The 16,675-nt window shown below is 39.6% G+C and overlaps 1 protein-coding gene across 7 annotated transcripts in view; it reads right to left on the bottom strand.

Moving 5' to 3' along the window:
- The window catches only part of rapgef1b (Rap guanine nucleotide exchange factor (GEF) 1b), a 193,752-nt gene that overhangs the window by 46,939 nt on the left and 130,138 nt on the right, over positions 1 to 16,675 (bottom strand). For 5 of the 7 annotated variants that reach the window (XM_041193425.1, XM_041193426.1, XM_041193421.1 and 2 more), the window contains 4 exons: positions 12,046 to 12,138; positions 9,994 to 10,017; positions 9,632 to 9,723; positions 2,728 to 2,836 (listed from right to left, as the gene is read on the bottom strand). In XM_041193425.1, the coding sequence (XP_041049359.1) occupies positions 2,728 to 2,836; positions 9,632 to 9,723; positions 9,994 to 10,017; positions 12,046 to 12,138 (318 nt within the window). The remainder of the gene's footprint in view (positions 1 to 2,727; positions 2,837 to 9,631; positions 9,724 to 9,993; positions 10,018 to 12,045; positions 12,139 to 16,675) is intronic. The other 2 variants (XM_041193423.1, XM_041193424.1) reach the window with 2 other exon arrangements.

Consider the following 16,675-nt stretch of genomic DNA (forward strand, 5'->3'; position numbering starts at 1 on the left):
ATGTTGTCATAAAGCAATGAACACCATTTATCACAACCTCCTGTTTGCAACAGTGAAAGTAACATAACCTTTTCAACACCTCAGTTGCTCCATGAGCAGTGTCATGTTATGGCCAACATGTAGTAAATAGCAAATGTTCCGGGAATAAAGGGGCTTGTGTGCTGTGACTAACATCAGAAATAGAGACATGATCCTCTCTCATATTGTTTTGTTTATGCGTCACATAAACTCTGTCTAAACAAACTTTCCATGGCACTGTGAAATGTGAAAAATATCAGTATCTACACCACACATGGTATAAATCATTTATGCAACTCTACAACAGTTTGACAATTGGATGCAATATTTTAAACTCTCATTTTAAATTGAGATGACTGAACTCTGTTTAGATTTCTCTACACAGTCATTTTCTGATCCAATTTAAATCTTCAAGGGCCGGGTACAGAGCAGTGGCTCCTTCTTACCAAAAACAAATAATTTGTGTCTGTTCTTGGGCAATATGTAGTAGACCACTTAAAAAGCTCGAGAACAAAAACAGAAAATGCTGGAAGTGCACAGACCAGTCAGTATTCCGAAAGAGAAAAGGCAGGTTATGATGTTCCCAGTGATTGCAATTCACCTATTCTGCTGGCAATTCAATCAGCTGTTTAATGAAACCAAGGCTCTATCCAAACAACACTGGCACGAACTATTCTGATAAATTGAGACAGCTATGTAACAGAAGCAATGAGAAAAATTAGATACCTGGCTTGTAGGACTGCTCACTAAGTTTCATTGTGGACTAGATTATTTAAGAGGATCCTACTGTATTTTCATTTGTTTCTATTATATTTAAATCTGATAAAAGCACACTCCTTTTGTTATTCATTCATGGGATGTGGACATCGCTAGCTAGGCATGCATTTATTACCCATCCCTAATTGCCCACGAGGTGATGGTGGTGAGCTGCCTTCTTGAAATGCTACAGTCCCTGTGGTGTAGGAACGCCAACAGTACTGTTAGGAAGTGCGTTCCAGGATTTTGACCCAGCGACAGTAAAGAAACAGCAATATGGTTCCAAGTCAGGATACTGTGCGACTTACTGCGGGACTTGCAGGTGTTGTTGTTCCCATGCATCTGTTGTCCCCATCCTTCTAGATGGTAGAGGTCGCGGGTTTGGAAGGTGCTGTCAAAGGAGCCTTGGTGTGTTGCTGCAGTGCATCTCGTCAATGGTACACACTGCGGCACTGTGTCGGTGGAGGACAGACTGAATGGTTATTATGGTGGATGGATGCCAATCAAGCTTTGTTTTGGATGGTGTTGAGCTTCTTCAGCTGTGCTCATCCAGGCAAGTGGACAGTATTCCAACATATTTCTGCTTGTGCCTTGCAGATGGTGGACTGGTTTTGGGGAGTACGGTGGGGAGTTACGCTCTGCAGAATTCCCAGCCTTTGACCTGCTCTTGTAGCCAGTGTTTATATGGCTGGTGCAGTTCATTTTCTGGTCAATGGTAACCGCAGGATGTTGCTCGTGAGGGATTCAGCAATGGTAATGTTATTGAATGTCATGGAGACATGGTTAGATTCTCTCTTGTTGGAGATAGTCAGTGTACTGGACAACGCACACACCTACTACATACTAAATCACTGATCCAAGCAGAGAATGCAAATGTATCACTTCAACTTGTCCCAATGATATGGAATCTTTGAATCAAAGATAACCTGTCCAAATGAGTCATGGCTTAGAACCACTTATTGCTTCATCAGTTGCATGCTCACTGTTCCAGGGAAGACAGACAAGATGTTCACAGGGAGAACCATGGTGAATGATGGAGAAAACAGGAACCATCAGTAGACCTAATACTCTATTTCACTGGGACCTAAGCTACCTGAGAGCACTCTGTCAAGTTGCAGGCCATTTGCAGCTAACTCTATACAGAATCCTATGGTTTTGCATCCAAACCAGAATTGAAACCAGCAGTGCCTGGTTCATAACACAAGACAGAAATATCCAGAGTGTTTTTACTGGTCAAAAGACCTGCATGCCATTTCTGGGGCTCTTCATGAAGTTTTGCCTAAACAGTTTGCATTTTATAATCTTAAATTGGAGTTCAAGAGTTTTGCTAGCCAAGGACATTAAGGGATGTGGAACCATGATGAGTAAATGGAGTTAGGTTACAGATCAGCCATGGTTTGAATAGCCGACTGCTGTTCCTAATATCTCCTGATGTGGCTTGGTGTCAAACTTTGCCTAATAGTGTTCCTGTGAAACACATTGGGATGTTTTGCTATGTTAAAGGCACTTTATAAACAAAGCAATTATTTTGTTGCAACTAAATCCTTGATCTTGAAATTCTTACTAAATATCAGCTTCCAGAATTGTAATGGTTAAGATAGAAAATTTTGGTACAGTATCTATTGAACAACTCAGATGTTATGGTCTAAAGAATACAGTAGTTTCAAAACATTAGAGCATTCCACATACCCTATGCCATATGGCGCCACAGCAGACCTCAGGCAACTGGGAAATAACATTTCTGAAAATTGCTGAGTTTATTGTTTTTACTTTAACACACAACAGCACTAACTTTTAACCTAGCAACAGATGATGGTGTTGCTATCTCACAGGAATTAAAGGATGAATTCCTTTGTAGGTAAATATTGCTCAGCTGGTAATTTAGAACTAAAGGAATGAAAAGTCAACAAATTAGTCCAGTCTAAACACATTCTATGCTGAAGGATACATTACCTCCTGTTTGAGTGTTAACCTAGCCACAATCTCCTCATGATCTATGAGTGACAATTCATCCGTTATATCATTTTGATCCAAATCTGGTGAATTCTGTGCGTCTCCCCGCCTAGAAAAAAAGAGATCCAATACAGAAAAGATCAATGGATATATTAGACACAGAGTTCACGCAACACCAAAATAAGTGAGGAAACAGAATACACAAACAAATATAATATGCAAAGTGAGCAAACTCTGAGGGGAACTGAGCTTTGAACATAGTTGATTTTTTGGTATCTTCCATCTATAGGCCATGCTCAGGTAATGGTAGCAAGCTAAAGTTTGTAGTTTAAGTGGGTGAAAACAAATCAACTGAATATCTTATCCCAAGTAATGCACAGGGGTAGACTGTAACTGAAGAATGGACTGCTCTAGGTTTCTAAGTTTTCAATTGCAACAAAGGAAGAGTGGACTAACAGTATGGTTTCATTCCAATCTTCAAAAACTATATCCTAAATGTCATCCAATTTACCAGCCTCCCAATTCATACTTCCTTTCCCAGTTTAATTCTAATGGAATTCTCTCCTTTCAAATGCTTCATCCTCAACTACTGTTTTGCCTAACTGCCAGTTATCTCCCAAGGTCCTTGAATGGCCCTTGCTTTCCAACTCTCTTAAAAGAGGTTGAAACAGGGAGTAGTGTTTGATTTTTATCCCAGCAACAGCACCAAGGCAGCTGTGGTCAATGTCACTAATGCAAACTCCTGTGACTGACACATTATCCCTCCTTGTCCATTTTGCAGTATTCCATGCAGGCGATCACATCACCCTCCTCCGTCAGCTGTTTTCTGGGATCCATCTTCATTAAACTTCTCTTGTATGGCTTCCTTTCTATCTGTCTAAATTCAGCCAATGCAAGTGGTATAGGCTTTGGCCTCGTGCAAAGGATACACCTGCAGTCTCTTTTTCTTCCTCTATGTTACCCCTCAACAATATCATTCACAATTCATTTCCATTTGTATCTTGGTGACACTCAGCTATACCTCAGTAACTCTGACTGTCTGACATTAAGTTGGTGTTGAGCCAGAATCACAATTGAACATTAAGGAGACTAGTCTCATAGCTGGATTCCACCATAACCTCTCTTTGCTGCTCAGGTCCTGACTGTGCCATTAGGTTGCACCAGACAGTATATAACCTTGCTTGATCTGGAGCTGAAATACAAAAGGGCATTAACAAGGCTGCTTACTTTAGCTTTTACCCTTCACCCCACCTTATTCCTACTGAAATCCTAATCCGTGTGATTGTCACCTCCTTGATTTTTTACAACAATCATCGCATTTCCTGCACCAGTTTCTCAATCTCCATGAATTCCAACTGGGACAAAGTTAACCTCTGTACCTCCTTGTCCTGCACTGTCTCACTTAATTAAACTCCAACCTATGCCTACTTAGGTTATCTGCACATTGCTCCAATATATGAATTTCAAATCTTCACCTACAAATCCATGGCCTTGCCCACCTTTATAACCTTTCCCACCCTTTGACATCATCTGGCCCATTGTTCCTATAACTGTGGCCTCCTGAGCCTGTGTAGAGCTTTCAGCTGTCTAAATCCAACCCTCCAGAAATCCCTTCATAAATCACTCCAGTTCATTTTCTCTCCTGCTACCTTAAAGCACCTTCTCAAAATCTGCTTACCTGACCACAGTTTTGCTCTCATCTCCCAATTCTCCTATTTATGTTCAGTGCTCATTTTTACCCTTTCATGAAACCGATTGGGATATTGTTTCTCTACTTTTAATAGTGCTACATAAATGTGTGTTTGCCTTCATTTAAGTAGTTATTCCAGAAGTCATACTAGTCAACATCAAGCTGACTTCCCTGTTGCACTGAATCTTAAAGCCAATGTGAAGCTAATACTCTGAAATATTCTAATCACTATAGGAAATACAAATAAAGATCTTGTAGCTTCAGGATAATAAAACAGATTCTGAATGTCTTTAGAGGGGAGGTGGTGGCATAGCTCTATTGTCATTAGGCTAGCATTCTAAAGTCTGGGAAGAGTGTCCTCTGCAGTCACTGTCGCCAAGTGAAAAAAAAAAGTGACATCACAGGAAAACTAAGTTCATTGGTTCATAAGTAACTGCTAGTTTGAACTACTTATTCTAAGTTGATTTCAGATTGAAGGTGACTACTGGGGTCCAGGATCAGAGACTTAACACTTCAGCTTCAACTCAGCAGAGAGAGCGAGTTCCAGTTGATTTTAAAAAGTGTATTTTGAATCTCTATTCTAACTTGCTTTCAGGTTAAAGGCAAGTAGGAGAAATAGTTACAGATTGATAAACTAAAGACCAGTAGGAAATTTAAAAACAAATTGAAAAATTAAATAAAATAGAGATGCAAGGCCAGGTGATGTGTTGTAGCTGCATGACGTGGGAGCTGGTGGACCCTATTGTGGTTCCTAGTGACATCTGTAGCAAATGTTGGTTGCTTGAGGAACTCCAGCTCAGAGTTGATGAGCTGGAGTCTGAGCTTCGGACACTGTGACACATCAGGTAGGGGGAAGAGTTACCTGGACGCTGTGTTTCAGGAGACAGTCACACCCCTTAGATTAACTACCTTAAATTCGGCCAGTGGTCAGGGACAGGAGGGTGTGACTATGAATGAGGCAGGTAGAGGGATCCAGGAAGTAGGACTGCAGGAGCCTCAGCCTTTGCCCTTAACCAACAAGTTTGAGATTCTTGCTCCCTGTGTAGATGAGAGCGGGGACTGTAGGGAGGATGAGCAAACTGATCATAGCACCGTGGTACAGGGAGCCATTCAAGTGGGGGGAGAAAAGAGAAATGTAGTTGTAATTGGGGATAATAATAGTTAGGGGAATAGATACTGTTCTCTGTAGCCAGGGTCGAGAGTCCCGAAGACTGTGTTGCCTATCTGGTGCCAGGGTTAAGGATATCTCATCTGGACTGCAGAGGACTTTGGAGTGGGAGGGGAAGATCTAGTTGTCGTGGTCCACAGAGGTACCAATGATACAGATAGAGCTAGGAAAGAAGTTCTACTGAGGGAATATGACCAGCTAGGGTATAAATTAAAAAACAGAACCAAAAAGGTAATAATCTCCAGATTACTACCTGAGCCACAGGCTAATTGGCACAGGGTCAATAAGATTAAAGAGGTAAATGCGTGGCTCAAAGATTGGTGTGAGAGAAATGGGTTCGAATTCATGGGACATTGGTACCAGAACTGGGGAAAGAGGGAGCTGTTCCGTTCTGACGGGCTCCACTTGAATCATGCTAGGACCAGTGTCCTGGTGAATTGCATAAATAGGGTTGTAGATGGGGCTTTAAACTAAATAGTGGGGGGGGATAGGGTTCAGTTGCATGGAAATATAAAAAAATCAAAGCTAAAGGACAGGGTAAGAGTGCAGGTTAATGGCGAGGTTGATTGTTACCAAAAAGTGAAAGCAAGGGTCAGTGTGTGCGAATGCCATATTGCACCAAAGAATCAGAGGAGAGTGGGGAAAATTGACAATAGGGCAAACTTAAAGGCTTTGTATCTGAATGCACGTAGCATTTGGAATAAAACTAATGAGTTAACAGTGCTAATAGAGATATATAGGTATGATTTGGTGGCGATTACAGAGACATGGTTACAGGGAGAACGGGTTTGGGAGTTGAATATCCAAGCGTACTCTGTTTCGGAAGAATAGGCAGGAAGGAAAAGGAGGTGGTGTAGCTTTATTAGTAAAGGAAGAGATCAGTGCTATAGTGAGCAATGATATAGGCACTGGAGAGCAAGACGTAGAGTCAGTCTGGGTAGAAATAAGAAATAGCAAGTGAAAGAAGTCCCTGGTGGGAGTAATCTATAGGTCCCCATACAGTAGTTCAGCAGTAGGGTACAGTAAAAACCAGGAAATACTGGGAGCATGTAAGAAAGGCATGGCATTAATCATGGGTGATTTTAATATGCATATAGAATAGACTAATCAAAGTGGTGAGGCTAGCCTCGAGGGAGAGTTCATAGAGTGTATTAGAGATTGTTTCTTGGAGCAATATGTTGTGGAACCAACCAGGGAGTAGGCTATTCTGGATTTGGTTTTGTGTAATGAGATGGGATTAATTAATGATCTCATAGTAAAGGATCCTCTAGGGAAGAATGATCATAGCATGCTAGAAGTTCAAGTTCAGTTTGAGAGTGAGAAACTTGAGTCCCACACTAGTGTTCTGGAGTTAAACAAAGGTAACTACATAGGCATGAGGACAGATTTGGCCCTAGTGGGCTGGGCAGGAAGACTACAAGGTAGGACAGTTGATGAACAGTAGTAGATATTTAAGGAGATATTCAATTCCTCCCAAGTAAAATATATTCCAAAGAGGAAGAAAGATGGTAAGAGGGGGAAAAAGCATCCATGGCTAAGCAAGGAAGTTAAAGGTAACATAAAGGCAAAAACTAAGACATACCAAATTGCAAAGGTCAGTGGCAGGCTGGAAGATTGGGTAACTTTTAAAGATCAACAAAAGGTTACTAAAAAATTAATAAAAAGGGCAAAGGTAAATTATGAAAGAAAACTAGCACAAAATGTAAAAATTGATAGCAAAAGCTTCTACAAGTGTATAAAAGGAAAGAGTAGCTAAAGTGAATGTTGGTCCCTTGGAGGATGAGACTGGGGAGTTAACAGTGGGGAACGCAGAAATGGCAGAGACACTTAATCAATATTTTGCCTCAGTTTTCACGGTGGAGGACACTAGTACCACCCCAATAGTGACAGGTAGTGCAGAGGGTACAGAGGAGGAAGAACTTAGAACAATCATTATTACTGGAGAAAATGTACTGAGCAAACTATTGGGATTAAAGGGTGACAAGTCCCCAGGACCTGATGGCCCACATCCCAGGGTCTTAAAGGAAGTGGCAGCAGAGATAGTGGATGCAATGGCTATAATATTCCAAAATTCCCTGGATTCTGGAAAGGTTCCAGTGGATTGGAAAAATGCTAATATAACACCCTTATTCAAAAAGTTGGGGGAGGCAGAAAGTAGGAAACTATAGACCAATTAGTTTAACGTCTATCACTGGCCAATTGTTGGAATCCATTATTAAGGAAGTAGTAATGAGGCATTTGGAAAGTCAAAATCCAATCCATCAGAGTCAGCATGGTTCTATGAAGAGTAAATCGTGTTTGACTAATTTGCTACGGTTCTTTGAAGATGTGACAAGCAAAGTGGATAATGGGGATCCTGTAGATGTAGTATATCTGGACTTCCAAAAGGCCTTTGATAAGGTGCCACACAAAAGATTAATACACAAGATAAGATCACACGGAGTTAGGGGTAATATATTAACTTGGATAGAGGATTGGCTAACCAACAGAAAGCAGGGAGTCGAGATAAATGGGTCTTTTTCTGGATGGCAAACTGTAACCAGTGGGGTGTCACAGGGTTCAGTCCTTGGGCCCCAACTATTTACAATCTATATTAATGACTTGGATTCAGGGATAGAAGGTACTATAGCTAAATTTGCAGATGACACCAAAATAGGTGGGAAAGTAAGTTGCAATGAAGAAATAAGCAATTTACAAATGGATATGGACAGGTTAGGTGAATGGGCCAAAAATTGGCAGATGGAGTTTAATATGGATAAGTGTGAGGTTATCCATTTTGGTTGGAAGAATAAAAAGGTGACTTATTATTTAAATGGCGAGAAACTTCAGAATGCTTCAGTGCAGAGGGATCTGGGTGTCCTTCTGCATGAATCGCTGAAAACTAGTATGTAGGTACAACGGGTAATAAGGAAGGCAAATGGAATTTTGGCATTTATTGCTAAAGGAAGAGAGTATAAAAATAGGGAAGTGCTGTTGCAACTGAGACCGCGCCTGGAGTACTGTGCACAGTTTTGGTCCCCTTACTTGAAGGATGCAGTTGCATTGGGGGCAGTTCAGAGGAGGTTCACTAGATTGATTCCAGAGATGTGGGACTTGTCTTATGAGGAGAGACTGAGCAGTTTAGGCCTATACTCGCTAGTGTTTTAGAAAGATGAGGAGGACTAATTGAGGTATATAAGATGCTAAAGGGGATAGACAAAATAGACATGGAGCGGATGTTTCCACTTGTGGGGCATTCTAGAATGAGAGGCCATTGTTTTAGGCTAAGGGGTGGTAGATTTAAATCAGAGACGAGGAGGAATTACTTTTCTCAAAGGGTCGTGAATCTGTGGAATTCACTACCTCAGAGTGCAATGGATGCTGGGACACTGAACACATTTGAGGAGGAGATAGACAGATTTTTAATTAGTACCGGGTTAAAAGGTTATGGGGAGAGTGCAGGAAATTGGAGTTGAGGCCAAAATGAGATCAGCCATGATTGTATTGAATGGCGGGGCAGGCTCAAGGGGCTGAATTGCCCACTCCTGCTCCTAGTTCTTTTGTTATGTTCTCATGTTCTTATAGAGACCCAGGGTAATGCTCTGGGGACCCAGGTTCAAATCCCACCAGGGGAGATGGTGAGATCTGAATTCAGTAAAAGATTAAAAGTCTGATGACGACCACAAAACCGCAAAAACCCATCTGGTTTACTAATGTACTTTAGGGAAGAAAATCTGTCACCTTTACCTGGTCTGGCCTCCATGTGACCCCAGACCCAGAGCAATGTAGTTGACTCTTAAAAATGTCCTCTGAACAAGGGCAATTAGAGGTGGCCAAAAAATGCTGGCCTCGGCAGTGCCACATTCCATGGATGAATAAAAACATAACTTGTATCTGAACAAATTACAAACTTAATAGAAGCAAAATTCCTTCAAAAAATGTTTTGTACATGTACCAGTGATAACTGACAGCATATGGTCAAATTTGAGTAATTATAACCCAAGATAAATTTGGTTCAGTTTTATTTTGATTGAGAGAGGAGAGTAGGTTTTTGTCTACAATCCCACCTTTCATCCCTGTCTTGGTTTTCTTTTTCATTAGTTGATTTCGGAGAGTTGTGATGATTTATTTCTTGTTCACTCGGAGACCCTACAGGCTCCTGGAGGGAAACAAGCTATGTTAAGCAAGGTTTAAAAAATAGTGCACATCAGGAATTCAACTTGGCTAACAAACAAGCAGCACATATTTGACTGAATTTAAATACACAAGCACCCCAACTAGTACAGCTATTATGATCTTTCAATGTATTGATAAATAGAGCCCATAATAATTATAGCCATTCTCAAGCATGTCCAAAAAACATGTCAAAAGATGCCGGGTACAATTGTACTAGTAATCTAAACCAAACATTAAAGATGGAATCACTTACAGTGTCAGCACACATCGGTATTTCCTGAATGGCCAGAAAGAAAGAATAAAAATGGTCGATGACTATCTAACACCGGGTTCCTCGTTCCCAGGAAATATGAACCTTTTAAGTACTTAATATCAGTTGACTACTGTATGGTATCCAAAAAATGATGTTCTGCAAATGTTCAATACTGAATATAGTAAACTAGAGAAATGTACAGGACCACAGAATTCTTTGACGTGAGAGGGTGCAAAATAATATTCTGTGAACTTTTTATAGTCACTGTCAAGATCCTCCTCCAACAAATAAGATTACCACTTAATAGGCAACATATTTTAAATCTGTAGAAATTTGCTAAATTGCAACTGTCCCATGGCTCTGCAATTTAAAAACTACATACAAAATATGCAGAAAATCACTTTTGGAAAATGTTGCAGTCGGCACTGGTATATATTTTGACTGAGAAGAGATTTTAGTACCCAAAATAGTTTTTAAAAGTTAGTGTAGGAGTAGCCCCTAATTGCTGGCCATAACAAAATAACTGCTAAATAGGCAACTCATTAGCACAGAGGATATTATACTCACTTTAAGGCAGCAAATTTTATGCCTCGTGTTGCTAGAACTATAGCAAATTCTCCAAACTGGGATTGGTGCTGTGCCCTCAAACTATAAAGTGAGCATTTTATCCGCTATTCCAGCAGTGTGGTCAATTAGGACATTATATTTTCAGAAAGCAGAGTTAAAATTGATTATTTTGCCATAGTTAGAACAGACCCAGGTCAACCCAGTCAAATATCACCCCAAATTAAATGGGTAATTGTTTAGCCTCCAATCTGTACAAGTATTAGCGCATATCATTTAAGGTTAATATAGTGCACAATACAGAAGCAACGATAGGCATAATACAGCAATTGGTGATTATACTTACATGTACATAAGAAAAATGTTTAGTCATTTACACAATTACTATTCTTGAAAGCCCTATATTTCAATATGTACTCATGCAGAAAGGCTGGAGTAGAAAGCCAATCAATTTTCATTACTGCAGCCACGAGAAAAAACAGTCCAATGGCCATAGCCATAGTCCATGCAAGCAGTTATATATGTAGCAGAATGTGTCATGTTAAAGGCGCATGTTTTAGAAGAAGCTACACCAAGACCAACAACCACAGACTTCTCAACTACATGTTTGATCAACGACTGGAATAGCAATTCCACATCGTGTGCACAGCAGAACCAGGTGCAGAAAGTGTGCATAGATCTCTGCACTGAAACATGATTTATTCCCTGCTATAAATGTCTAAGTCATACAACATTACTGATGACTTTCCTGTGGAGAGGTGTTGGGTACTAATGTAGAAATTGTCTCTTGCTCCTCCAACTCAACTGGACCATTGCGCTGCAGATGAAAGAATAGACAGAGCACTGTCATCCTTCACTTGTGTGCACCTCAAATTCAAAACTGGATATAACATGCCAGTCTTGATGTCGAGACAATGCTATGTAATCATGGCCCAGCCCACTGAAATTTTTGTTGGACCTGGAATATAAAGTTGGGGGAAGCTATCAGATCCTAGCTCTGATCGTGTTTTGAAGTGTTCCTGGTCTAGGCTTGCAGTGCACTGTGTTGCAGTAATGCTTTAGATTTTATAGACTACTACAAGATGGAGCAGTGCATCTCAGATGCAAGTAACCTTAAAGAAAGAGAACTGCGCTAGATCTTTTCTAAAACTTCACCTGTCAACTAAACATGTTTTGTTTCAATGCTGTTAATGGTAGAAACTGCCAATTATATCTTAAATTAAACTATATTTCATTTGGCAAAAAAAGCAATTCTTCCTGACCAGAGATGACATCTCAAACCTTCCAACTACATTGTACTTGCTAGATACCTTACTATCTAAACAGGGCAAAAACATAAGGATACTGGGTGGATGGTTGGGGTGTTGATTATTAATGATGAGTTGCACAGCACAATGATATGAGTAGCACAAAAAAAACCACAATTTCCAGCATGCTTTCCTCTATAGCCAAGCAGCAATTACTCAACATGCTTGTGAAGCTACTTACTGCTTCTGGGTGAGACACGTCTCCATTGGTTTGGTTGGACGAATACAGATTGACATATTCACCCTCACCAGCATCCTCACTATTGCTCTCGCTCTACAGGAGACAAGACCATAAGGTCTCAAGATACTCACTCCTATTTCTGTGCACAATGGTTTCCAAATTTAAGACCATAATCAATACAGAGCTAAACCCCATTAATCAAACTTGTATCTTCAGCCGAAACTCCCATGTTTACTCACTTCCTATTCATTCTTAAGGATTCTTGAAGTGCTGTGATGCACAATATGTTTTTCCATCCAGCATAAAGTTATCACAGCTCCAGTGAGGTACAGCATATTTCATTTGGACAGCAAAACAGCAAGAAAGGACCTTCACTAGTGCACCAGCCAATGACAGTCTATGCAAAACCTGCAAGTTTGCAGCAGAAATACACTAGTATCATTTTTCCTTCACTCCACTTCGCAGTTGGCTTGTATTTAACAATGAGGAGCCTTTCTACAAGACCACGACTGGATTCATCTTTACATGCCTGTAATTATAGTTCTGATGAATGGCCTCCACCCAAAATGTTGGCCTGATTTTTTTCCCCCAAGATTCTGATGAGCTACCATGTATATCTATTTCATCAGGTCTCCAACATTTGTAGTTTTTATTTCTCTCTAGATTTTGAATGTTTATTTTCTAAATTAATTATTTCACAAAAAAATTTAAGCCAATCGAGGAAAGCCTCATGGATACCAAAATTAGAAGTTTCAACACAAAACATTTCCAATACCAAATATGTGGCACATACTTTTTAAAAAAAAGGTCCAGCTGAGTTGTGGTACATTTCTCAACAAATCCGCATCCAAAATTGAGTTGTGAATTTGAACATGTCTGGGGGAAATTCCTTTTGATAATAAGTCACCAATAAATTAATTTTCAGCTATTTACAGCACCCTTGTAACATACCACAGACTTCACAATAGTGTTTTGAAAGTCTTTCATTGTTCCTTAAGTATGGAGTAAAAGAAAACACACTTGCTTCTGTTCAGTAAGTAAATATCTCAAGCATCAAAATGTAAATCACCCATAAAAAATACTTTGTTATTGATGATGAACTCAGTGAATTAAATGTTGGTGTTTGCAGAAGTGACCCATGGCTACTTGCCAGTCTTGGGATCATTAACTGATATGGCAAATATAAATGTCAATGGCCAAGAAAGTTGTCATTCAACACTAATTTTGCTTTACACACAAGCGTAAATTTGAATCAGTCTGTGAGCATAGCTGCCTACGTTTGAAATAGAATTCTTGTACCATGATTATTCATCGGTCCATAGGATTAGTTACCATCCATTTACTACCATTTCGGCTGTTTCTCTTGCTGGCCTCGGTCTTGCAGAAATACTGACTTTGCTTAACAGCAGACTATTAAACATAAATAAAGATTACATTTTTATTCTATGTATATTTTGTGGAAAGTATATGTACTCTTGAAAATCAATCTAAGATATTAATCTAATTAGAAATTATATGGTTGTATAAGAATCAACTCAACAAAATATTTAATAAATGAATACTGTGCTTTTAATGGGTCACAATATAAATTATTTGCATATAACATGGATCAACTCAAAGGCATTAGGGCTGCACATTTGAAGAAACACAAGCCTACTTATAGAAGACTTCTACAGCAGGCAGGGCTTCAGGCAGCAAATTAATGGAATTGTTTCCAAAGAATTACAGATCAGCAATGATTGGATAGGTGAACAGCCAGCCATGCGCAATTAACAGATGTGAAACAAAGGCAAGGACAAACATTTACATTTCTAGAAAGTGTGCAACCTAGGCAAAACTGAATAATTAGGATTTCCACTTTTCAGGTTTAACTAATCCATCAAGCCTAGAGGAAGTCTGCTAAACTGAACAGTAGAAAAATACCCAAAATTGCTTGCTATTAAACTTAGTCCGATAGGGTCTAGAAATTTGTGACCATGCAATTCAACATGCCTTAATTCCTTTTCTGCATGAATCCTGTGTGCTACTTGGCACAGACAGTGACCAAATTAAAGCAATTAATTTGGTGAAACCAAATAAAAAGCTAAAATTAAATCTCAAACTCAAAAAAAAACCCAAAATCAAGAACAGTCTTAGAAACAGGAAAAACTAAGCTTGGCTAGAATTCCATAAATTATCTGGCTTGCAAGCTAAACAATTAGACAAATTGCAAGTTAATTTGACATCAGACTTGAGAGTTAATCTTGTTAAGACAATATCTAAGCAGCAGTTTATCTTACTGCTTTAAAGTGACTGACAAAAAAAAAACTTGGGAATTCTGTGGTGACACCCCTTCCTTTAAATCCACAAATTAACTATTTTCTTTATACATCAAAGTTTTATTCCTGAATTATATACCTATACACTAGTTTTACCCAGAGTATTTACTGAACTTTCCTTAAAGGACATCTTTGTGTAATGCAACACTCATCATATCTACATACACATTACAACCTAGTCAACTAGCTGAATAATAAAAATCCACCCTGCTTATTGAGGACAGCTGCTTACCAATGCTATTTAAAGAAACAAATTAATGCTTCTAACCTATTTAATCAAATGATGCTTTTGTTTGTCTGTGTCAAATACTTAATTACAATGATTCAAGACTGCAATATTCAGGAGTATTTTTGATCTAGCTGGACTTGTACTGCTCAGCTGTACAACTCAAATTGGGAAACTAGTGAGCAGCTTTACCCAACAGACTCTGATGGTGAAAATTTCAATGCAAAAGAGTCCACAATATCATCAGCTCTTCCCAGCATTAGAAATGCAACAAGAGTTCTTGGTGAGTATGTTCTAAATAGCAGGTTTTAAATATGTAAAATCAGCAGAACAGCAGCTGCATCAGTGAGAAACTACCTCTGCCAAGTGGCCTTATTACCAACACCCAACAATTTCTCAGAAATAAGCAGCGATAAACTGTTTTACTAAGTGTTTGACGTGAATACCCTTAGTCCCCTTAATTCAAAATTTCTAAATTCAGCTTTTCTGATAATTAGTATTTTAAACCACTAAATTCCCACTTTGCTGTGCTATTTACATTGTTCAATTCAAACTATAGAATAATTGGTTTAAGAATGTAAACAACTAAACCACCAGTGGACTGTAGTCCAAAAGAGTTTATAATTATTAAACATTTTGCACTTTTCTTGGGGGGGGGAGGGGGGGGAGCTTTTACCATCAGCTTTATAGCTTGGGACAAGACAAAAACTTTCTTTGTACTGTATTGAAGATTTCACAAAAAATAAATGTGAAAAGGCCGGACAAGCCATTGACAAGCCAAGCTCAGATAGCATGACTTTTCAATTTCTCATGGAAAATACAGGAGATGGAAAATGATAAAAGACAGACTGGGGAAGAGAGGTGGATGATACAGCATCCTGGAGACCTTGATTCAAAGACATCCCAGACTGATCGGACAAACACCTCTCATGAGAATGGTTCCAGGGATGTGGGGCTTCAGTTACATGGTTAGATTGATGAAGCTGTTTTTTTCCTCTTGGAGAAGAGGAAATTGAAAGAAAATTTGATAGAAGTGTTCAAAATCACGAGGGGTGTAGTCAAGAGTAGATAGAGAGGAAGCGTCGAGAACCAGAGGATGCTGACTTAAGGCAATTGGCAAAAGAACCAACGGTAACACGAGGAAAAGCATTTTTACACAAGTGGTTAGGAACTGGAATGCACCGTGTGGTGGGGCAGATACAATTGGAGCTTTCAAAAGGGACTTGGATAATCACCTGAAGTGAAAGAAATTGCAGAGTTCCAGGGAAAGGACAGGAGAATGGGACTAGCTGAGTAGTTCTTGCCGAGAGCCAGCAAGGACACTACAGGCCGAATGACCTCCTTCAGTGCTGTAATCATTCAATAATTCTATGTATCATAAGAAGGAGGAGAAATAGGCCATTTGGCCCAGAGTCTGCTCCGCCATTCAATGAGATCATGGCTGATCTGATAATCCTCAACTCCGCTTTCCTGCCTTTTCCCCATAACCCTCGAGACCCTTACTAATCAAAAATCTGTCTATCCCAGCCTTGAATATACTTAACACCCAGTCTCTACAGCCCTCTGTGGTAAAGAATTCCACAGGTTCGCTACACTCGAAGAAGAAATTCATTTTCATCTCTGCCTTAAATGGGTGACCCCTTACTCTAAGATCATGCCCTCTGGTCCTAGACTCTCCCTCAAGGGGAAACAACCTCTCAGCATCTAACTGTCAAGCCCCCTAATAATCTTATGTTTCAATAAGGTTGCGAGTCATACACGACAGCACCTAAATCCCTGTGCTGCAGCTCTCTGCAGTTTCTCTATTTAAATAATATCCAGTTCCTCTATTCTTCCTGCCAAAGTGCATAACCTCACATTTTCCCACATCATATTCCATCTGCCAAATTTTTGCCCACTCACTTAACCTGATTATAACCCTCTGTAGGCTCTTTGTGTCATCCTCACCACTTGCTTTCCCACATATTTTTGTGTCATCTGCAATCTTGGCGATTGTACATTCACTTCCCTCATCCAAGTTATTAATATATATTGTAAATAATTGTGGTCCCAGCATTGATCCCTGTGGCACTCCACTAGTTACAGG

Source organism: Carcharodon carcharias, chromosome 8 (genome assembly GCF_017639515.1).
Source record: "Carcharodon carcharias isolate sCarCar2 chromosome 8, sCarCar2.pri, whole genome shotgun sequence".
Classification (NCBI taxonomy): Eukaryota; Metazoa; Chordata; class Chondrichthyes; order Lamniformes; family Lamnidae; genus Carcharodon; species Carcharodon carcharias.